Source organism: Ranitomeya variabilis, chromosome 4 (assembly GCF_051348905.1).
Source record: "Ranitomeya variabilis isolate aRanVar5 chromosome 4, aRanVar5.hap1, whole genome shotgun sequence".
In the NCBI taxonomy this organism is placed as follows: Eukaryota; Metazoa; Chordata; class Amphibia; order Anura; family Dendrobatidae; genus Ranitomeya; species Ranitomeya variabilis.
In genome coordinates this window covers 458,797,202-458,822,460 of record NC_135235.1, presented here as the reverse complement: position 1 = coordinate 458,822,460, position 25,259 = coordinate 458,797,202, and the positions used below count along the sequence as shown (strand labels likewise).

Sequence of the window (25,259 nt, the reverse complement as noted above, 5' to 3'; positions counted from 1 at the left end):
TGAAGAAGCCATAGGGAGATGAGTGAGAGGTGGAGGTTCAGATATGCACTGCGCATGTCCATGGATCCCAGGCCCCCAGTGGGATTAAATCAGAAGACACTGCGAGGCGGGCTCTCGGCCAGCGCGGCCGCACAGGCGCAGCCAGCCTGACACCAAATAATGCCAGAAGACGGGCAGCGCTAAGTGTGCCTGGCCACGGAATAACATAACAGCGCAGGCTCCGGGACGGAATCAAACAACGCTGAGGAGCCGGGGCACGGCGCCGGGGGGGGTAGGAATGACGGCTGTGCTGCGTCATATTACGAAGGAAAGTCCCACCTCCGGGACGGTTTACGGTATCAGTGGACACATTTTATAAGTGTTAAGTTCTGCGTGTGCAAGGAGCTAAACAAAAATAGCTACCTTTTCCTTGTGCAGCATTACTGCTGCACAAGGTGGCTCTTTCAGTAACAAACGCCTTGGGGGGAGGGACAGATTCCCTTACATTTCAGTTGTTGTGTCAGCGTGGCGGTCGCAGGACACATTGCCAGCTACACAGCTGGGGATCAGCTGACGTTACTGAAACCCAATAACACTGGGTCGTATGTTTTGACTGTGCAGACGGCACTTCTGAGCCTCAACTGGCGGTGTTGGAGCCCAGGAATTTAAGTTCAGGTGGTAGAAAGATGAACACAACAGGAGACCTGGATAACGTATACAGTGACCTAATTATTTAATCAGGAAGAGGAGTGGCAAATTCCTGCGAGATCCAGGCCTTGTTCATTTTCAGGAAAGTAAGCCGGTCAACGTTATCGGAGGATAGTCGCATGCGACGGTCAGTTAGTACACCACCTGCAGCACTAAAGACACGTTCCGATAATACACTGGCCGCAGGGCAAGACAGCACCTCCAATGCATACTGGCTTAGCTCTGGCCATGTATCCAGCTTTGAGACCCAAAACTTGAAAGGGGAAGAGCCGTCTGGGAGTACAGCAAGAGGGCAAGACATGTAGTCTGTCACCATCTGACGGAACCGTTGCCTCCTGCTGACTGGAGCCGTCTGTGATGGTGTAGACTTTTGTGGGGGGCACAGAAAACTGTGCCACAGTTGGGCCATACTGGTCTTGCCTTGGGCAGAGGCACTGCTTCTGCTCCCTCTTTGTGCAGAGCCTCCACTACTGCCTGGACGCACTGAGCTGCTTTGGAATGCACTAGCAGCACTTCTCTCAGTTGGAATGGAGAAGATGATGGAATTGACCAGTGTGTCTTGGTACTCCCGCATTTTTCGCTCCCGGTTCAACGGTGTGATGAGGCTTTCTACGTTGTCCCGGTAGCGAGGATCGAGGAGGGTGAACACCCAATAATCAGACATGTTGAGAATGTGGGCGATGCGGCGGTCATTTCTCAGGCACTGCAGCATGTAATCCACCATGTGCTGCAGACTGCCAACTGCCCAAGAAACGCTGTCCCCTGCTGGAGGCGTGATCTCTGCCCGCTCGTCATCACCCCACCCTCGCTGTACACACTGAGTACTGGACAATTCTGTAACTCCCTCCTCTGGACGGATGTCTTCCTCCTCCATTGACTCCTCCTCATCCTCCTCACAAACTGGCCCCTGCCTACGCGTTTGTGAGGAACCACGTGGCGCTGACTGTCCAGAAGATGATGGAAATGGTGAATCCTCATCCTCCACCTCTTCCACAACATCATCCCATAGCGCTTGCAGTGATTTTTCAAGCAGGCAGATAAGGGGGACAGTCATGCTGACTAGTGCATCATCTGCACTCGCCATCCGCGTGGAATAATCAAAGGGACGCAAAACCTGGCAGACGTCATTCATAGTGGCCCACTCTGTGGTTGTGAAGTCTGTACGGCGCTGAGTGTGACTTCTTTGCACCTGAAGCAGCTGGTACTCCATTACAGGTTGCTGCTGCTCACACAACCGCTCCAACATATGTAACGTGGAATTCCACCTGGTAGGTAGGTCACATATGATGCGATGTTCCGGCAGGCGGTGTCGGCACTGCAGAGCCGCAATGCGCGCTTTTGCCGTGCTGGAACGCCGCAAGTGAGCACACTCTAGGCGGACCTTGTGCAGCAGTGCATCAAGATCCGGATAGTCCCTCAAAAAGCTCTGCACGACCAAATTGAGCACATGTGCCAGACATGGGATGTGAGTGAGGTTGCCGAGGCCCAGAGCTGCCACCAGATTTCGGCCATTATCACACACTACCATGCCTGGCTGGAGATTCGCTGGCACAAACCACACATCGCTCTCCTGCTTGATGGCATTCCAGAGCTCCTGCGCTGTGTGGCTACGATTCTCCAAAAAAATTAATTTCAAGACGGCCTGTTGACGTTTGGCCACGGCTGTGCTCATGTCGGTCGTAACAGGTACAAGTTCATCACGGGTCCATGTGGAGGTGGACTGTGACGGCTCCTGCAGCGATGATTCTGAGGAACTGGTGTAAGAGGAGGAGTCAATGCGTACAGAATGGATTCCTGCAATCCTTGGAGTGGGCAGGACACGTCCTGCGCCACTCGCACGGTCTGTACCCGGCTCAACGACATTAACCCAATGGGCAGTGAGGGAAAGGTATCGCCCCTGTCCATGTTGACTGGTCCACGCATCGGTGGTGAGGTGGACCTTGCTACTGACGGCGTTCAGTAGCGCGTGTTTTATGTGTCCCTCCACATGCTTGTGCAGGGCAGGGACGGCTTGCCTGCTGAAGTAAAAGCGGCTGGGCACATTGTACTGTGGGACTGCCAATGACATCAAGTCACGGAAGCTGTCAGTCTCCACCAGCCTGAATGACAGCATTTCCAGTGACAGAAGTTTGGCAATGCCTGCAGTCAGAGCCTGTGCTCATGGGTGGTTTGACGAGAAAGGCCGCCTTTTCTCCCATGCCTGTACTACCGATGGCTGTAGACTGGGCTGGGAGTGTGTGGATGACTGGGAAAGTGGTGCTGCGGGTGGAATTACAGCGGGTCTCTGGACAACAGGGCCAGAGGTTCTTCCACGGCGATCCTGGGAGGAAGCCGAACCAGCTGCGTGTGAGCTGGAGGAAGAGGCAACACGAGCTGAAGAGGTGGTAGCTGCCGCTCTTGGTTGGCCTAGCTCTTCAGTGTGTTTTTCTAACTCCGCCGGGTGCCTGGTGCGCACATGTTTCCACATGTTGGAGGTATTGAGGTTGCTGACATTTTTCCCTCTTTTGACTTTTTGATGACACACGTTGCATCTGACATAGCAAATGTCATCTGCAACTGTGTCAAAAAAGGACCAGGCACTGCAAGTCTTGGGAGCGCCCTTTTTGGCTTTTGGAAGAGACATGCTCCTAACGGGTGCCAAAGCGGAGGCTGCAGGATCCGCAGTCTTCCCCCTCCCTCTCCCTCTTTGGGCCGTACGGGGAATCTCTTCCTCAGAGCTGCTCCCACCACCTTCCTGTCCCTCACGCCAAGATGGGTCAAGGACCTCATTATCTACACTACCCTCTGCCCCCAACTGCTCCTCCTGGGTAGTCTCAGCAGCAGAGCACGCACCAGTAAGTGGCACCTGAGTGTCATCATCAGCTGATGCGGCCTGCGATGTGGTGACCGGAGCCACTGGCCCACCCGCCTCTTCAGAGGAAGAGAGAAAAAGCTGTTGGGCATCACTGCACCCTGCCTCTTCTTCCATTTCTCCAATGCTGCTTGGCTGGCCCCCTGTTTCCAAGCCAAGAGATTCAGAGAACAGAAGTAGAGACGGCTCCTGTCCTGGGCTCTCTGTCTGCCTGGGCAATTTGGCAGGTGGTGAAGAGACAGATGGCTGCTCTCCAGTGCTCTGTGTCTGAGAGGATGTGGCACTAATTGAAGTTGATGCATTAGCTGCCATCCATCCGACAACGGCTTCAATTTGTTCTTCACGCAGCAGCGGTGTACGGCGCTCTGACACAAAGCTGCGCATGAATGACTGTTGCCTGGTGAAAGTGGGTGCTGATGAGTCACCGGTGCCCGCAGCAGGCACAGAATCCCCACGTCCCCTCCCTGCTCCGCGCCCACGCCCACGCCCACGTGCCTTACTCACTGCCTTCTTCATCTTGGTTGACTGATAAAGATAAGCAGAAAAGTACTAACGGCTTTGTGTGCTTATTCCTGAACAACTCCTCCTAACAGGTATAAGAAACACTAATTTTCTAAAGTGTGGACTAGACTTTAATATGAGCTAATGTGGCCTACACAAATGTAAAGTGGTGTAACTGGTGTGTTTGGTGAACTTTATTATTTATTTATTTTTTGGGGGCTGAACTGACAACAGATAGAGCTGCAGTCACACGGAGACCGTGCAGACAGACGTAAACGGCGCTGCAAGGCCCAAAAACCCTCCTCTACGTTACCCTATGTAGTGTTTTTCCACAAGTTAGCTGGAGACGGGTGGAAAGACACTAATAGGAATTTTTTGAAAAAATGTGCAGCAGCCTGCACTACTTAAAACAAAATGAAAATTGATTTGGCGGTATGACGCAGTGAAGAACCCTGAGCTGGAGACAACCAGGCTATGGCTGCTCACAGACTACAGGGCGAGCTGCAGTCACACGGAGACCGTGCAGACAGCCGTAAACGGCGCTGCAAGGCCCAAAAACCCTCCTCTACGTTATCCTATGTAGTGTTTTTCCACAAATTAGCTGGAGACGGGTGGAAAGACACTAATAGGATTTTTTTGAATAAATTAGCAGCAGACTACACTACTTGGAAAAAAAAAAAAAAAAAGAACAGTATGAGGCAATGAACCACCCTCCCTGAACTGAATACAACCAGCTATGGATGGCCTATGTGGCTGCACTCAGACTAGAGAGTGGGCTGCACTCACACACACACACACACAGACCTTGCAGATCGCTGTGAAAACAGCGCTACAAGGCAAAAGCAAGGTGAATAGTAGGTGAACACAGCGGTTGCTAAATTAGCCTTTGGAAAGCACAAAGAAGCAAATCGCTATCTCTAAACTGGCCCTCAGTCAGCAAACAGCGTCCTGTCACTAACTGAATTCACAGCAGAGTGATCGCAAAATGGCGCCAGCGACTTTTAAACTGCATCATGACATCATTTCAGCAGCCAATCACAGCCTTGCCAGTAGTTTCATGCCCTCCATGCTAAACAGGATGTGCCCACACTTGAAATCATTCTCATTGGCTGAATTTGTGCATTTTGAATCTGGGAACTTCCGATTCCGGTATCCGATACGCGGCAAGTATCGGAATACCGGTATCGGAATGCTCAACACTAATCACTATCTATATTTAAAAAATTCTTACAATTTTCACACTGCCACTAGGCCTAATTGTAGACTCCGGGGCCCCAATCATCATTGCCTTTATGCTTGCTTTTTTGTCTAGTTTTGTTTTTTTTTCTGTTCCAATTAATTATTATATTTCCGCTTTATTTTAAGTCTATTTTATATGTGCTCACCTGTTTTTTTTTCCTGCTTTGCGGGCAGAGTTTAATGTTCCCAGATGTTTTAATCTGATTGAGCAATTTAAACTTTTTAAAAATTCACAAAATTTGGAGCAACTCTACACAGTCGTCCTCAGTCTAGATTTATGCATCTTTTTCATAAGTTGTATCTTTTGTGACGTTTTGAAAAAGTTGTGAGGTTTTATTGAAAAAGTGGCTAAAATGGTTAATGACATAAAAGAAGCCCTTTTTTGTCTTTGCAGCAAATTCATGGACTGCAGGCGCCATCTTGACAAAATTGCCAGGGAGCGTTACAAGACAAAGAAGAAAAGTGACTTTCTGCCTTTGTGCTTTTTTTTTTTTTTTAAGAAACCTTTTCTTCTCATTTGAGAGATAAGTTCCTATATGATACAAACTGGCCTGCCCAAGGAAATTTTGACAGACCAGAGAACCCCCTTCATGAGCAAGGTAATGAAAGAACTGTGTAGGGTCCTCCAGATTGTCCAGCTGCGAACTTCAGTGTACGTCCACAGACTGACGGCCTAGTAGAATGCTCAAATAAAACCTTGAAAGCCATTCTCAAAAAGGTCATTGAGAAGCATGGTCGAGACTGGGATTACCTTCTTCCATTTTTGTTCCTCTTCTACATCAGGTAAGATCTCCACACCTCTATTGGCTTCCCGCAGTTTGAGCTCCTGTATGGTCGACATCCGTGAGGGCTCCTGGACATCACCAAGGAGACGTGGGAAGCCGAGGTCACATCACACCGGAGCATCATAGAGCATGTCGCCTAGCTGCAGGAGAGAATGCCTATCATGAAAGAGCATATTCTCCAGCACAGGAGGCAAGAGTGTATGACCGATCAGCAAAGCTGAGGCAGCTCCAGCACGGGAACCATGTGCTAGTGATTATCGCCACGGTGGAGAGCAAGTTCCTAGCCAAGTGGCAAGGCCCATATGAGGTGGTAAAAAAACTGGGCTAAGTTAATTACAAGGTACACCAGCTGGGGCGCAGGAAGCCACAGTAGGTCTATCATGTGAACTTGCTGAAACCCTGGCGAGACCGAGAATCGCTGGACACCCCTTGCTTAGGAGCCAGTCCCAAAGTCAGAGTGGACGATGTCACCAATGCAGAGACTCTGATGCCAGCCCAGAGGCAACAGTGTCAGGAGTTGTTGCAGCAGAACCGTGACCTATTCTCAGAGTTGCCGGGGCAGACGAAGGTGATGGATTATGATGTGTTGACAGGTTGACAGAACCGCATGTAATAATAATAATAATCTTTATTTTTATATAGCGCTAACATATTCCGCAGCGCTTTACAGTTTTGCACACATTATCATTACTGTCCCAGATGGGGCTCACAATCTAAATTCCCTATCAGTATGTCTTTGGAAGGGTGATCCTCAAACCCTATAGAATTCCGAAAGCACAGAGAGGGTTGATGTCAAATGAGGTGAAGAGAATGCTAGACCTCAGAGTGATAGAGGAGTAAAAAAGTGGATGGTGGAGTCCCATCGTCCTCGTGCCGAAGCCCAACGGTGAGTGGCGGTTTTGTAAAGACTACCTCAATCTGAAAGAAGCCTCTAGCGTTGTTGCTTACCCGATGCCTCGTGTGGATGAACTCATTGAGAGAGACTTGGACCTACGAGGTACATTACAACCCTGGACCTGATGAAGGGCTATTGGCAGATCCCCATGTCCCAGAGTGTCAAGGAGAAGACAGCCTTCTTGACTCCAGATGGGTGTGTTCAATACAACAGGATACCCTTCAGTCTAAAGGGGCCCCAGCCACCTTTTAGAGGGCAATTGATCGTATCCCGGCTCCGCATAAAAAGTATGCCCCAGCGTACCTCAATCACATTGTGATCTTTAGCCCTGTCTGTGCTAGTCATCTTCCAAAGGTACAGTTGGTTCTGGATGCTTTAAGAAGTGTGGGGTTCATCATAAATCTGAAAAAGTGTGCCATAGGGAAGGAAGCTATGTCATTGGAAGGGGCAAAATTAAACCGCAGATAAATAAGAGTGAGAGAATTCAGAAGTGGCCGCAACTGCTTTCCAAGAAGCAAGTCAGGGCATTTATTTGAATTGTGGGCTATTATCAGCAGTTCATCTAAAGTTTTGCTATAATCATCATTGATTGATTTTCTTAAAGGTACCAAGATGACCCTCGTTAAATGGACTGCTGACACAGAGATGGCATTGCAGAAGCTGAAGCAGGCTCTGTGTAAACATCCGTTTCTGGTTGGACCAGACTTCAGCAAGGAGTTTGTGGTCCAGACGGATGCCTCAAAAGTCGGATTAGGAGCCATGCTCTCTCAGGAAATAAATGGGGAAGAACATCTCATCCTGTATCTGATCCGGAAGCTCTCATCATGCAAAAAAATTATGCCATTGTAGACAAAGAGTGTCTAGCCATAAAATGGGCAGTGGATACATTGAGGTATTATCTACTAGACTGGAGATTCAAACTCGTGTACAATCATCCCCCTCTGAGATGGTTAAGGGGAAAAAGGGTAAGAATGCCAGTTTATCTAAGTAGTTTTTAGGCCTCCAGGAATTCAGGTTCCACGTAGAACACAGGCCCTGTAAGTTACATGAGAACACAGATGCCCTCTTGTTATGGACTGGTAATTTAGGAGCAACATGCGACTAGCTCTGGGCAGGTGGTAACTATACAGACCGCAGTCCCTGATCTTAACGCAACACTAGCAGTAGCCGTGGAATGTTCCTGTCACTCCCTGGACATCTCGTCACAGCCAGAGAACTAGCTACCCCTAAAGGTAGAAACAGGAAAGCTATCTTGCCTCAGAGAAAATCCCCAAAGGATAGGACAGCCCCCCACAAATATTGGCTGTGAGAGGAGAAGGAAATGACATACGTAGTATGAAACAAGTTTTAGCAAAGGAGGCCAATTCTAGCTAGACAGACAGTAAGGAAAGAAACACTGTGGGGTCAGTAATAAAAACTAGAAAAAGTCCACCGCAGAGATATGCAAAAATCTCCACACCTGACTAAAGGTGTGGAGGGCAAAATCTGCAGCCCAGAGCTTCCAGCTTAGCTAAATAGATACATACTGATAAGCTGGACAAATGAACAAAACATAAATGTGCTGAACAATAAGTCCACAACCAGTGGACTGCAAAAGGACAAGCAGGACTTAGCTTTGCTGAACGGGTCAGAGTGTCAGGGAAATCCAAGAGCCATGCCTCCAGGCAAGAACAATTGGCAACTGGCATTGATTGAGGGATAAAGCCAGACTAAAACAGCCGAGCAGAAAGAAGATCAGTGGAAGCAGCTACTGATACTAAATCCAAGAAGCAGCTATACCACTCAAAACCACAGGAGGGAGCCCAAGAGCAGAATTCACAACACCCTCTCCCAACTCTCTGTTTGGTGTCCGAAGGTGCCAAAGCCCCTGGCTTTTGGCAGAGGCGAGAAATAAGTGACAGGGTCACTGGTGCTGTACGTGAGGGGAGTATGTGTCGCAAAGGTTGATTTCCTGCATGATATGAAAGCCATAAGTGTTTTCTCCAGCATGATATGCGCTGAGAGCAATCCGGTCACTATATGGGCCTGGTTTTCATGGTGGGTAGGTCAGAGATGGGCGGGATGCCTACCCACCATACCTCCACCTCCAGGGTGTGGCTGAAGGGAGTTAAATGTCCAGCCAGTCTTTTTCCTCTTTCTGTGTTGTGTGGAGATAGGAAGCCTCCAGACCTTCAGCTCTTGTGGCTATATGTGTTGTCCCAGAGGTACTGGAAAGGACTTTATATAAACTTTTTATTTTCATTTGAGACAGAAAGGCTGTTTTTCTGTTACCAGTTTCGTTTTTTGGTTTATGATGCAATAAACCACCCAGAGACTTTAACCACACATGGTCCTGTTTCTACCTCGAGGAGCAGCTAAGTGAACCGACCTTCCACAATAGACATAGACCTGGATTCATCATTGCCTTTGCTCATGTTTTTGTCTAGTTTTGTGTTTTTCACGTTTTTTTGTTTGCACCCAATTAATTATTTTATTTGTTACTTTTTAACGTCTATTTTATATGAGCTTGCTTGGTTTTTTTTTTGTTTGTTTTACTTCGTGGGGGGAGTAAAGCAATTCCCAATGTTTTCGCCTGATTCATTGATTGTGACTTTATTTTTTTTTAAAAAGACTCGACTTAACTCCAGTTTTCTCTTGGTTTATTTTTGAGTATAACAAAATTTTGGTGCAATTTTCATGACTATTGGCACCAAAAGTTGCAAAACAGTTCAAGACAGGAAGAAAACCCATTTTTTACTTTGCTCGAAACTCATGAATTGCAAGCACAATTTTGATGAATTTGGCACCAAAAACAGCAGATAATATCAAAAGACAAAAAAAGAAAAGTGACTTAAAAAAAATGCAAACGATGAATCAGGGCCCCAATTTGTATTGAAGTATTTAACTTAATGAGTATGGTCTCACCCCCTCTAAGTGGCATTTAAACATGCCAGTGCTTAGATAAGAATATAGTGAGCAAGCCTAGCTGCCGCCCCTCTCCCTGTATGCATGTTATATTTCTAATGTAAAGACATATAGACATTTGCTATGTATGGTCTTTATAAACTCTGTTCTTACCTGTTCCTGTGTAAGTGTCAGTTTTAGAACATCTGACATGAAATACGCTTTGCCTAAAGAGTTGAAAAAATATTCAGATAATCCCACCAAAAGCATGGATTGCCTTGTCTCAGGTAGAATAATTGGAGCTATGTAATCTTCTTCCTGCTCTTGGGCTCCAGAATGGAGTATAGCTCCCTGTGTGTAATTCAATGAATAACATTAATGGCATTAAGTCATAGTATAAAGGCTACAAGCACATTTTACAGTTAAAGGAGTTGTCCAGTCAGACTTATCGATTTGAACCGGACAGCCCATTTACAGGAAATCAGTCATCAGCAAAAATGAGATTTACGTTACTTGCAGATATATTGGTAATTTGCAGGTAAATGGCATTACATTACTGTCTGTTGACCTTGCTGAAAGCATGACCTCCGGGAGAAAATTAATTTCTATCCTATAGAGAACCATTTGCTTTCAGTCAAAGGAGTGTGCAGTGAGTGGTTACAGTCACACCTCACTATATAGAGATTGTTGATTGCAATCACTCCCTGACAATTTAGGGAAGCCAGGGCTGCAACTGATCCCGGATATCTTCTTCATGCTGAATTCGTTAGAAGGTGGGGACAGTGACATCAGTGCTGATTGGACGCCAGTGTCATGTGTCACAACTCCTCACGAGAGCCCTGGGGAGAGCAAGTGCCAACACCGTGGGAATGGTGCTGCCACAGGAGTTGAATATAAGCTTTATTACTTTGTGAAGGCCAAGTGAGGGGTATGAGAAGAAGTTGTCCAAGTAGTGGACAACTTCTTTAATAGAGGATTACCAAAATGACAACATACTTTAACAAAGAAATACTAGTTCTATACATTGGGAGGGGGACTATGCAAAATTAAATAGTTTAAAATAATAAATAAATCGATCCCTTTTTCCATTTGCTGTTTTTGGTCACCTCACCTCCCTAGAAAAAAGTGTCTTGTACCTTTGGTACTTTTACATATTCTAAGCCTGATACTTTCTTATACCTGCAAATGAAGACCGAGGGAAGTTCGCTGCAGCAGAGGTAATCCTCTGAAAACACAAGCTGCAAAGTATTGTGCCTATGCACAACCATAGAAGGTGAACACCTAAACTAACTCAAACCAATTTTTTTAAGTTTTTATTATTAAAAAGCAGTAGAACAAAAAAAATTATAAAAAGTTAGTGGGTTTCTTTTCCAATTACTCCCAAAAGATTGTCTTTATATTTCCAATACACTAAACAGTAAGTTAAATGGTAGCATAAAAAAATGAAAAAAAAAGCTACGTTACAAAAAAAGAAGAGAATAAAGATATGGATCTTAGCAGTGACATAGGTACTGAAGGAATAAAAATAGAGAAAAAAAGAAATTCCTGTATCCTCAAATGTTTATGAAAAAAAAAACTTTTCAACTCATTATTTACACATTATTTTTATCAATATAGGTTTGCTTAGCTTGAAAGCCTGCCAGATGAATATGAAGTCACTTTCTTTAAAATGTGACTCATTACCTTTAGATCCAGATCGATATGCATTTTCTGCACTCGTGGAGGATTTATCACAGAATAATCAATTTTATTATGGCCATCAAGATCTGCAGTAACTGAAAAAGAATAATTAAGGAAAACCTAAAAATCATTGTAAGGTGACATGAAAAAGTATGCATCTTTGTAGATGACTGTTGTAATTGGATATTTCACACTAAATGCGTTCTGGCTTTTGAACATTAAATTGGTATAACTGAAAGAAGGATTTTTGTCTAAAAAAATTTTTTTGCTGTTGTATCTCACTGTAACTTACTTGTCAGCTTTGCTGTCTAGACTGAGTCTGGATGAGCAGAGTCATCACACTATCATTAAAGAGGGAAGTTTAATAGTAACACAGCTGTACTGTCTGAGGTCTAAAAGGGGCAGAAGAGAATGCACTGTGCAGTTCTAATCTGTGTGCTCTAGAAATTCTAGAGTTAAAAATTCTAAATCCTGCAAACAACTAAAGTTGCTATTACATTTTTTATCATTATTGATATGTTATTTTAATCCATTTCATAGCGCATTGCTTAAAAGGTACAGTAGTAAGAATATACGATACACGCTGAAAAGGCTCTGTATGTCTTCGTCTTCTTTGTTTTCTATAAAGGGACAGCTACTTCATTATTTCTTGGAGATATTAGTCATCTGACAATTGACTCCCACTTATTTCAGATGCCATTTAAGCACATGCAAAGTGTGGCACTGTCTATACACATAATTACACTAGACATTAATGTAGGATCAAAACAAATAGGGGATGTCAAACTATATTTTACATAACCGTGATTAGAATAGTTAGCAATAAAAAAATAGACATAGTATATTCAAGGAGGTATCTACTATATAATTGCCTAAGGGTCACTTCCGTCTTTCTGTCTGTCTGTCTGTCACGGAAATCCCAAGTCGCTGATTGGTCGCGGCAAAACAGCCACGACCAATCAGCGATGGGCACAGTCCGGTGGCAAAATGGCCCCTCCTTCCTCCCCGCAGTGAGTGCACGCTCCATAATCCCCTCCAGTCAGCCCTCACACAGGGTTAATGGCAGCATTAACGGACCGCGTTATGCCGCGGTGTAACGCACTCCGTTAACGCAGCTATTATCACTGTGTGACCAACTTTTTACTATTGATGCTGCGTATGCAGCATCAATAGTAAAAAGATCTCATGTTACAAATAATAATAATAAAAAAAAAGGTTACTCTCACCTTCCGACATCGCGCGCTGTCCTCGGCAGTGCAAGCGGCAGGCTCTGGTGCCAAGGATGCTATGCGAGAAGGACCTGCCATGACGTCATGGCATGTGACCATGACATCATCATAGGTCCTGCGCTCATACCAACCCTGGGACCGGAAGCTGCCGCGTGCACCGCACACAGGCGCCAGGACTTCAAGGGGCCTTCGGAAGGTGAGTATATGTTTATTTTTTATTTTAAGTCTTTTTTAACCACGCATATTGTGCCCACATTGCTATATACTACATGGGCTGTGTTACATACTGCGTGGGCTCTGTTATATACTACATCTCTGTGCTATATACTATGTAGCTGGGCAATATACAACGTCACTGTGCAATATACAAAGTGACTGTCCAATATACTACGTGGCTGTGCAATATACTACGTGCTCTGTGTTATATACTACGTAGCTGTGCAATATACTATGTGGCTGTGTCGGTTCTGTTATATACTACGTGTCTGTGCAATATACTACGTAGCTATGCAATATACTACGTGCCTCTACAATATACTACATGGCTGTTATATACTACGTGCCTCTGCTATATACTACGTCGCTGACCAATATACTACATAGCTGTGCAATACACTGTGCAGCTGTGCAATACACTACGTGACTGTGTTATATACTACGTGGCTGTGCAATATACTATGTGCCTGTGCAATATACTACGTGGCTCTACAATATACTACGTGGCTCTGCTATATACTACGTGGCTGACCAATATACTACGTGCCTGTGCAATACACTACATAGCTGTGCAATACACTACATGGCTATGTTATATACTACGTGGCTGTGTTATATACTACGTAGCTCTGCTATATACTACATACACTGTGTTGCATACTACGTAGCTCTGTTATATACTACGTAGCTATGTTATATACTACGTCGGTTGTGTTATATACTACATCACTGTGCAATATAGTACGTAGCCTGTGCTATATACAACCGTCATATTCTAGAATACCCGATACGTTAGAATCGGGCCACCATCTAGTTAATAAATAGTTTGCCTTGAATATTCCTAAGGCCGGAGTCACACTTGAGAGTTCAATGTGAGAAACTCACGGGAGTTTCCCTGCTGCCATCACTCGGGACTGGAGTGTGCCGTAGCACAGAAATACATGCAGCCGCACGCTCCGGACCCGAGTGCTGGCGGCAGTGCCGGGACTTGATGCAAGAGATTCGCGCAAGTTTCTCGCATTGAACTCGCAAACGTGACCCCGGCCTAACAGACAAAAATAAATCACTTTGCTATGGCTCCAAGGATTAACTTTTATGAGTGCGCATGCTTAATTTTGGCAGAAAAGGATATGTCATGTTGAAATTATGAAAAGTGAACCCTGTCTGCTGCAATGTTGTTTTTGTGGAATACCTTCTCTGAGAATTGCTGTTGTGTGACAACTGTCACTAGATAGCCCCTGGGCTTAGAATGACTTTTTATCATTGTAGAGTCCATCTCATGCTACAACGAGTGTGAAAGCACAACCAACATTCAACTTTGACTAGAACATCAGCCAGAAATCATTGGTACTGAGATGTGGTCTGTGGTCCCCACCTGCAGAACCACTCCTTTATTGAGTGTGTCTTGATAATTGCCAATAATTTCCATCTGTTGTCTATTCCATTTGCACAACAGCATGTGAAATTGATTGTCAAACAGTGTTGCTTCCTAAGTGGACAGTTTGATTTCACAGAAGTTTGATTTAGGCCGGGATCACACATATGCGAGATACGGCCGAGTCTCGCAAGTGAAAACCCAGCTCTGGCGCCGGCACTTGGGAGTGGAGCGTGCAGCTCCATGTGTTGCTGTGCGGCTGCACGCTCTGCTCCGGAGTGCCGGTGCCAGAGGAGGGATTTCACCTGCGAGACTTGGCTGTATCTCGCGTATGTGTGATCCCGGCCTTACTTGGAGTTATAGTCTGTTATATTCTGTTGTTTAAGTGTTCCCTTTAATTTTTTGAGCAGTGTATAGTGGAACAGCACAAAAGTAGAAGCAGGGCATCCCACGCTTGGAATACCCTCCTTACATAGCAGTATACAAATAGAAAAAAGAGGCAGCACTCCAATACTTATCCAAATACAAAAGGGACTTTAATATATATAATATTTTTTTCTATATATATATATATATATATATATATATATATATATAGTATATACATATAGTGAATGAAATAATTATTTGATCCCTTGCTGACTTTGTAAGTTTGCCCACTGTCAAAGACATAAGTAGTCTATAAATTTAAGGGTACCGTAGGTTAATTTTAACATTGAGAGATAGCATATCAAAAATAAGATTCAGAAAATCACATTGTATAAATTATATAAATGTATTTGCATTTTGCAGCAAGAAATAAGTATTTGATCATTCAAACAAAGCTTAATACTTGGTGGCAAAACCCTTGTTGGCAAGCATAGCAGTCAGACGTTTTTTATAGTTGATGATGACACATGTCAGGAGGAATTTTGGTCCACTCCTCTTTGCAGATCATCTCTAAATCATTACGATTTTGAGGCTGTTGCTTGGCAACTTGAAGCGTCAACTCCCTCCATAAGTTTTCTATGGGATTAAGGTCTGGAGACTGACTAGGCCACTCCATGACCTTAATTCCTTTTTGATCCACTCCTTTGTTGCCTTGGCTGTATGTTTTGGGTCATTTTTAATGTCCTGGCAGAGGGAAGGAGGATATCACTCAGGATTTTACGGTACAAGGCTCTATCCATTCTCCCATTGATACGATGAAGTAGTACTGTGCCGTTAGCAGAGAAAGACCCCCATAACATACTGTTTATACCTCCATGCTTGACAGTGGGAACGGTGTTCTTTGGGTCATAGGCAGCATTTCTCTTCTCCAAACACGTCGAGTTCAGTTAATGCCAAAGAGCTCATTTTTTGTCTCATCTGACCACAACACCTTCTCATAATCACTCACACAATCATGTAGGTGTTCATTAGCAAACTTTAGATGGGCCTGCACATGTGCCTTCTTGAGCAGGGGGACATTGCGGGCACTGCAGAATTTTAAACCTTTACTGTGTAATGTGATAGCAATGGTTTTCTTGGTGACTGTGTTCCCAGCTAACTTGAGCTCATTAAAAAGTTCCCCTGTGTAGTTTAGGTTGATCTCTCACCTTCCCCATCATCAGGGATACTCATCGAGGTGAGATTTTGCATGGTGCCCAAGATCAATGTCGATTGACAGTCATTTTGTATTTCTTTCATTTTCTTACTATTGCACAAACAGTTGTCTCCTTCTCACCCAGTGTCTTACTTATGGTTTTGTAGCCCATTCCAGCTTTGTGCAGGTCTATGATCTTGTCCCTGACATCCTTAGAAAGCTCTTTGGTCTTGCCCATGTTGTAGAGGTTAGAGTCTGACTGATTAATTGAGTCTGTGGACAGGAGTCTTTTATAAAGGTGACTATGTAAGACAGCTGTCTTTAATGCAGGTGACGATTTGATTAGGAGCGTCTAACTGGTCTGTAGGAGCCAGAACTCTTAATAGTTGGTAGGGGATCAAATACTTATTTCCCACTGCAAAATGTAAACAATTTTATATAATTTATACAATGCAATTTTCTGGATTTTATTTTTGATATTCCATCTCTCAATGTTAAAATTAACCTACCCTTAAAATTATAGACTGTTCATATCTTTGGCTGGTTTCACACTTGCGTTTTTGTCTGCAGTGTTTTTTGCACAAAAAACGCATGCGTTTTTTCCCCTATATTTAACATTGAAAACGCATGCGTTTTTTTGTACGCGTTTGGTCGCGTTTGTAAACGCATGCGTTTTTTTGTACGCGTTTGGTCGCGTTTGTAAACGCATGCGTTTTTATTGTACGCGTTTGGTCGCGTTTGTAAACGCATGCGTTTTTTTTCTGCATGCGTTCATTTTCAAAAATTCAACCTGTAGCATTTTCTTGCGCGTTTTTTTTGCCGCGAAAAACCGCATGCGTTTTTTCGCGGCAAAAAAATGCATTGCTGTCTATGTAAACGCATGCGTTTTTAAGCACATGCGTTTGTTTGCGTTAAAAACGCATGCGTTTTTATAGAAAAAAAACAGAAAACACACTGAAAAGCCACCCACCACCATCAAGGTGATAAAGGGATCCAAACCCTAACCCTAACTCTACCCCTAACCTCACCCCTAACCGTTTAATGAACATTTTCTGACAGTCATAGTGCCACGTATTTAAGTGCCACGTATCACGTATTTCAGTGCCACGTATTTAAGTGCCACGTATTTCAGTGCCACGTATTTCAGTGCCACGTATCACATACTTCAGTGCCACGTATCACGTATTTCAGTGCCACGTATTTAAGTGCCATGTATTTCAGTGCCACGTATTTCACTGCCACGATATTTCAGTGCCACGTCTCAGTGCCACGTCTTTCAGTGCCACGATATTTCAGTGCCACGTATTTAAGTGCCACGTACTGTAAATACTATAACAACGTGGTTATGCGTGGCACTGAAATATCGTGGCTCGTAAATACGTGGCACTTAAATGCGTGGCACTGAAATACGTGGCACTGAAATATCGTTGCATTTACGTGAAATACGTGGCACTTAAATACGTGGCACTTAAATACGTGGCACTTAAATACGTGGCACTGAAATACGTGGCACTGAAATACGTGGCACTTAAATACGTGGCACTTAAATACGTGGCACTTAAATACGTGGCACTTATATACGTGGCCACTGAAATATCGTGGCACTTATATACGTATATACGTATATAAATGTATTTCAGTGCCACGCATTTCAGGTTAGGGTTAGGGGTAGGGTTAGGGTTAGGGGTAGGGGTAGGGGTAGGGTTAGGGTTAGGGTTTTTTGTTTTTTTCTTGTTTTCTTGTGTTTTTCTATAAAAACGCATGCGTCTAAAAAACACATGCGTTTTACCGCGTTTACATGCGTTTTTTCACACATGCGTTTTTTTAAAAACGCATGCAGATAAAAACGTAAGTGTGAAACCAGCCTTTGTCCGTGGGCTAACTTGCAAAATCAGCAAGGGATCAAATATTTATTTCACTTCATATATACTATATATATATTATAATATAATATAAATATTCTCCCACTGCCCAGATGTCCTCACAATCTTCTTGCTTTATTTTCCAGCGGGGAGGGCAGGTGACCACAGAAGGTATTCAGAAGTCATAGCAAATCAGATGCTAGACTACAGCAGTCAAATGCCATTCCAGCCAGAAGAGGAAAAAAGGAGAGAGGCAGTCTACTCAAACAGAGGTATGAAGGAGCGAAAAGAGAACGGAAGGTGAGTAAAGATCTTTTAGTATTTTTTTGACAAGTAAAAGAGTCCTCAACAAACCCTTAACGACTTTAATTCATATTAATATACTAGTGATATCATAACAAAATATTTTAGTCTGTAATGTCTATAATGATAATGTCACAGTATTGTGTTTGTGCACTATCATAAGAGAACAATCACTTGTGAGGATGGTGTTCCACCCATCTGACAACTCCAGTGGGTTGAATGTATTTATACATGTACTCTAATGTAATTTAATGTGTAAGATTGTGATATGATTAATGACCACTAGATGTCAGTGGAGATTTTAGGTAATTATTAGGAATAGGTGAACTAGTATCTGGGTGCTCTGATGTGCTCGGCACTCGGCGACCTGGTGCTCGGATTTGAAGGTTGAGTCCCCGTCCTGCATGTTTGGCATTTGTTACATAGCCAATAAACATGCAGGGATTGCCAGCCAGTCACTGTAATACCGTAGCCATCTTGGTAGTGCCATTATTGTGATTACCTCATCAGCAGTTATAAAAGAACAGGCACCGCCACGTTCAGCACACTGATGCCATTGCACAGCTCAGGGACAGTTCTTATTGAAGGGAGAAGGTGCTTGTCTAGACTTGTGTGTGCAAGGTTTACTGAATCCGAGTCCTCTAGTGTTGTTAATGGTATGGAAGCTGAACCATCATACCAATGGCCCTACAAAGTAGAGATGGGCGGACACCTGGATGTTCTGGTCTGGCGGGTTCGGCCGAACAGTAACAAAAAGCTCAGGTTCGTGTACCAGAACAGTACTCGGACCCGAACCCGGACCCCATTCACTTGAATAAGGGTCCCAAGCATCCAATGTTTGTCATGCTGTCATGTGTATGACAGCATGACAAACACCGCTTCTGATCGGCAGTGAAATCATCCCCGCCGGTCAGAGAGCCGTTCCCATGCTGTCAAAAGACAGCGAGAGCGCTCAGTTTTGATCGGAGGTATAAAGTTTACCTCTGGTCACTGGTGTCAGCTGATGTGACTACCGCTCCCATCATCCGACACCTGCTGCCGCTAAAGCTCACAGCTGAGGGCTGGTATTCTCAGGCTGGTAAGGGGCCAGGGATATTGCCCCCCCCCAGCCTAAAAATAGACGCACTGAGCTGCACAGGAAAGGCACATCTATTAGATGCACCAATGGCGTAGAGTCCCCCCCCATAATTTCAATCCAGCAAATGCTAAACAACCACGTTGACTGATATATCCAGGGAAGGGGCCAGGGAAATAAGCCCTCCTCCCAAGCTAAGAACATCAGCCCTCAGCTGCCACAGAAATGGAGCATCAACAATATGCACCAAATCTGGCATTTAGCCTCACTCTTCCCACTTGCCCTGTGGCGGTGGCAAGAGGAAGAATATTTGTGGGCTTGATGTCCGTTTTAAATTGCCAGCTGACATCAAGCCCATTGGTTAGTAATTAAGAGTCATCTATAAGACACCCCAATTACTAACCATTACTAACCCCATAGTTAGATTGTAAAAAAGGCACAGCAAGAATAAAGAACCATATCCCTCACTTGTCCGATGTGAAGATAATCCATATTACCCCACTGCCATGAGAAAGTTCAACAGAATTCAAACCTGTTGAACCCCGGTGACCCAACTTTTAGCAGAGATCGCTGCAAGATAACTTTCTCACAGTAGCTCAGCACTAGACACTGCTCCTGGCAATGTGTTTCGGCAGACGGGAGAGGAATCACTGATGTGACTGATCTCCAAATCATCCAGATCGTCGTAGGAGAGTATGGATTATTCTCACTTCAAACAGATGAGTGACATGGTTATTATTTTCAATTTTTTACAGGTGACATTGGCATCGTTGGATTAGGCTTCAGTTGAGTACAACTGTGCTGTTTTATTTTTATTTCAAATAAAGGAGTCTCTATCTTTCTTTCCATTAAAGGATTCTATTCCCTGTGTCTTTTTTTACAATCTATCTATGGGGTTGGTAATGGAGGTGTCTTATAGATGCCTCTTCATTACTAATCTGTGGGCTTGATCTCAGCAGTCATAAAACAACTGACATCAACCCCACAATCATTACCTCACTTGCCACCACACAAAGACCAGTGGGAAGAGGAGAGCAAATCACCAGAATTGGTGCATCCAATAGATGCACCCTTTTTGGGGCAGCTGCGGGTTGCTATTTTTAGGCCGTGGTGGCAATATCCATAGACCCTTACCAGTCTGAGAATACCAGCCCCAGCTGTTTGCTTTAGCTTGACTGGTTGTTAAATATGGGGGGGACCACACGCGATTTTTTAAAATTATCTATACTTGATAATTAGCTATGATAAAGCTGACAGCTGAGGGTTGCAGTCCACAGCTGTCAATTTTGCCTGGACTGGTTATTAACCCCTTCACGAACTTGGGATTTTACGTTTTTCCGTGTTCGTTTTTTGCTCCCCTCCTTCCCAGAGCCATAACTTTTTTATTTTTCCATCAATTTGGCCATGTGAGGGCTTATTTTTTGCGGGACGAGTTGTACTTTTGAACAACATCATTGGTTTTAGCATGTCATGTACTAGAAAACGGGAAAAAAATTCCAAGTGCAGTGAAATTGCAAAAAAAGTGCAATCTCACACTTGTTTTTTGTTTGGCTTTTTTGCTAGGTTCACTAAATGCTAAAACTGCAATTATGATTCTCCAGGTCATTACGAGTTCATAGACACCTAACATGACTAGGTTATTTTTTTACCTAAGTGGTGAAAAAAAATTCCAAACTTTGCTAAAAATAAAAAAATAAAAATTGAGCCATTTTCCGATACTCGTAGCGTCTCCATTTTTCATGATCTGGGGTCGGTTGAGGGCTTATTTTTTGCGTGCCGAGCTGACGTTTTTAATGATAGCATTTTGGTGCAGATAAGTTCTTTTGATCGCCCGTTATTGCATTTTAATGCAATGTTGCGGTGACCAAAAAAACGTAATTCTGGCGTTTCAAATTTTTTTCTCGCTACACCGTTTAGCGATCAGGTTAATGCTTTTTTTTATTGATAGATTGGGCGATTCTGAACGCGGTGATACCAAATATGTGTAGGTGTGATTTTTTTTTTATTGATTTATTTTGATTGGGCGAAAGGGGGGTGATTTAAACTTTTATATTTTTCTTTATTTTTTCACATTTTTTTTTACTTTTTTTCTTTACTTTTGCCATGCTGCAATAGCCTCCATGGGAGGCTAGAAGCAGGCACAGCACGATCGGCTCTGCTACATAGCAGCGATCTGCTGTTCGATGCTATGTAGCAGAAAATCAGGTGTGCTGTGAGCGCCGACCACAGGGTGGCGCTCACAGCTGCCGGAGATCAGTAACCATAGAGGTCTCAAGGACCTCTATGGTTACTATTCTGAAGCATCGCCGACCTCCGATCATGTGACGGGGGTCGGCGATGCCATCATTTCCGGCCGCCCGGCCGGATGCGGTAGTTAAATGCCGCTGTCTGCGTTTGACAGCGGCATTTAACTAGTTAATAGGCGTGGGCGGATCGCGATTCTGCCCACGCCTATTACGGGCACATGTCAGCTGTTCAAAACAGCTGACATGTCCCGGCTTTGATGCGGGCTTACCGCCGGAGCCCGCATCAAAGCGGGGCTTCTGACCTCGGATGTACTATCCCGTCCGAGGTCAGAAAGGGGTTAAAAATAGAAGAGACCCCACGTCATTTTTAAAAAAATATTTATTTATAGAACAGGTGCCAGCTGATGAATACTCTCATTAGTGGTGCCTAGTGTTGAGCGATACCTTCCGATATGCAAAGGTATCGGTATCAGATTGGATTGGCCGATAACCAAAAAGTATCGGATATCGCCGATACCGATACCCGATAGCAATGCATATCAATGGGACACAAAATATCGGAATGGTTCCCAGGGTCTGAAGGAGAGGAAACTCTCCTTCAGGCCCTGGGATCCATATTCATGTATAAAATAAAGAATAAAAATAAAAAATATTGATATACTCACCCCTCTGACGGCCCCGGCTCTCACCGGTCCAAGCGTCTGTCTCCGTTCCCTAAGAATGCAGAGTGAAGGACCTTCGATGACGTCGCGGCTTGTGATTGATCTTCTCCTGTATGCGGTCACGTGGGGCCGCTCATTTACAGTCATGAATAGGCGGCTCCACCCCTATGGGAGGTGGAGCCACATATTCATGACTCTAATCGGCGGCCCCACATGACCGCATACAGTAGAAGAGGCAGCCAGACCAGGAAGCATCGACAGCCAACGAGGGAAGCGGGTGAGTATTTTCAGAACAGCGGGGGGGCGCTCAGGGGGTGGGAGGGCGACGGACAGATAGATCTTTCTTTTAAACACTATTATTCATATCGTCTATGCAGCAAACGCTGCTGCAGGGAAGATATGAATGGCGGCTTCAGCACCATGTTGGGGGGACAGCGCTTACTGTAGCGCTGTCTCCTGCATGCCACACGGACTGCACACGGAGAAGGTCCGTGTGTGGTCCGTGTTTTACACGGACCCATTGACTTTAATGGGTCCGTGTAATACGTGCGCTCCCACGAACACTGACATGTCTCTGTGTTTGGCACATGGAGACACGGTCCGCAAAAAATCAATGACATCTGCACAGATGCATTGATTTTTATGGGTCTACGTGAGTCAGTGGCTCCGGTACGTGAGGAAACTGTCACCTCATGTACCGGAGCCACTGACGTGTGAAACCGGCCTTAGGGCAGCTTCCCTGGATAAAGATCCTGTTTTGGAGGCGGAGTTAGTGCAGTTAATACAGACAGTCTGTGTGCGAGGACAGACAGGAAGGGAGCACAGTGGAGATACAGGACTCCAGGAGGCTACGAGAAGGCCCCCACGGAGTAAGTGTGCAGAATCCGGGTAACAGGAGCCCGAGGCTTTTGTGGACTATAAGACACAGAGCAGAACCGGAGGGCATTGAATTACAAGGACTCTGCCCATATTTACCTGTGGCACAGCAGCACCTTGGAACCTGGAGTCACCGTGAAAGGACCCCAATAGGCACAGCTCAAGCTGCCTGCCATACAGGTACCTGTCCCTGGACAGGAGAACGAATAAGGACTTTGCTTAGGAAGCTTAGTGGCAGCAAGGACCTCAGAGACAGTAAGAGCATAGTGGAAGGCTCCTACCCGGTCTCTGGACTACCCGGACTTCTAATTCACCTGTTGCCGGTGCCCTGGACTGTGGCCTGTCACCCACAAGTAAACCAGGTAAAGACTTACAAACTGTCTCCTCTATTTATTCACCGGCCTTACCATCTACGCCACACACAATAGGACCCCTGGGGACCCCGCATTACCTGTGGGAAGTGTAACACCTGGGCTGCCGCAACATCCCCCACACACTATAACAATAAAGAACAACCTATATTTACATACACTGCCATATGATAGCAATGTATAGCTTGTAAAATTATGTTCAATATACATTCACGTCATCACAAAAAATTCATCACATAAACATGCACAGCCTCAAGATTATGAAATTATAGACAAGTATTATCATTCTATTATTATTGCAAAGTACAGTCTATATGGATCATATATCATAAGTAAAGAAAAGCCTATAGACACATCTACACACTCCTCTGACATCATGACAATAAAGTGCATCCAATAAAACACACTCAAGTTATTATCTTAACACAAGTACAGCACATAAGTAAACACTTTTATTATTGCAAATTAAAGGGAGTCGGTCAACCCATAACAAAAATTAAACTAGTTAGACCTTCATATAGGGGACTTAGCCCGTAAAAAAAGCAATACTGGTACTGCAGATATTAGTATCTGTATTTTTAGAGAACCAGTTTTATTAGATAAGTAAATGAGGGGTTATAAATGCAACCATAGAGTGGCAACTGCTAGGTGCATTATTCTGCCCTCACAATTACAATACTCCACATCTCACCACATGGTGATTGAAGTACTCACTTTGGAGCACTGTCTGGTTTAACGCTCCAGACTTGAACATATTGACACTGGAGCAGCCTTGCTACTGCACACATAGTATTATTGTTGGCAGGGGCAGAGTTCTCATTCCTTCTCCTGTTTATGGTGGCCATTCGCTTTACACAGGATCAGAGAGCAGCATGTGGCTGCTATTGAGAGGAGAGGGGGATGAGAAGATGCACATTGTAAAAGTGTGCACATTCTCATCACACTCCAGTGTGTAGCTTCTGCTGTCAGTGTCGGTAGGTATGAAACAGATGCAGACATATTTGTGTGCATGAGTTTACACTTTTCTGACAGTAGATGGCGATGTTATTACTGTTATATGCTTAGTTGAATGCATTGCATATACTTGTTGTACTTTGGATGTATTTTTCTCTCTGGTAAAAGGTCCTTCAGACTTCCTGTTATGCTGTATTAAAAAACTGATGCATGTACCTCATGTTCTGTGAAGATAAAAGTTGAATTGCCCCATATAATCTACTCTCACAAGTTTCTTCTGTGACCAAACTATTCAACAGGTTATGGGCCCAGTATAGAAGACAAAAAGGACTTGGTGAATGCAAAAGAATACTTCAGAGCAATTCTCTCCAAACAAGCAAGACAAATAAGTTAGTTCAGAGCCGAGACTCAAAGTAGCTAAGCTGAACAATGAGAACTAACAGTTATGGAAGTTCAAAGTGGAGATGTTATTGTCTAAATATTTATGGGAGGTAATCACTACAAACAGACCCAATGATAATAATCAGACATGGGATAAGAAAAAACAGACAAGCAAGAGCTACTATCAGCTTATTAGTGGAGGATGATCAGTTAATCCACATAAGGAATGAGATTACAGCAAAGGGAATGTGGGAATCATTGAGAAAGCTATATGAAAGATCCAGCTTAAATCACAAACCATTCCCGCTAAGAAAACTTTACAAGATGAGATTAAGCAAAAACAAAGACAAGCAAGAGCATATAATCTCCATGATGGATGCGGTAACACAGGTGAGATCAGTCAGTGAAGACATTAACCCCTTTCTGACATATGACGTACTATCCCGTCGAGGTGGTATGGGCTCGTATGACCACCGGCGGGATAGTACGTCATCACTGATCAGCCGCACTCATGGGGGGAGCGCGGACGATCGGGGCCGGGTGTCAGTTGACTATCGCAGCTGACATCTGGCACTATGTGCCAGGAGCGGTCACGGACTGCTCCTGGCACATTAATCCCCGGAA

At 44.4% G+C, this 25,259-nt stretch overlaps 1 protein-coding gene across 1 annotated transcript in view; it reads right to left on the bottom strand.

Moving 5' to 3' along the window:
* The window catches only part of LOC143769023 (BPI fold-containing family C protein-like), a 199,270-nt gene that overhangs the window by 118,580 nt on the left and 55,431 nt on the right, over window positions 1-25,259 (bottom strand). Inside the window, exons 2-3 of the mRNA XM_077257625.1 lie at window positions 11,525-11,616; window positions 10,016-10,192 (exon numbers count right to left, since the gene is read on the bottom strand). Coding sequence (XP_077113740.1) covers window positions 10,016-10,192; window positions 11,525-11,616 — 269 coding nt within the window. The remainder of the gene's footprint in view (window positions 1-10,015; window positions 10,193-11,524; window positions 11,617-25,259) is intronic.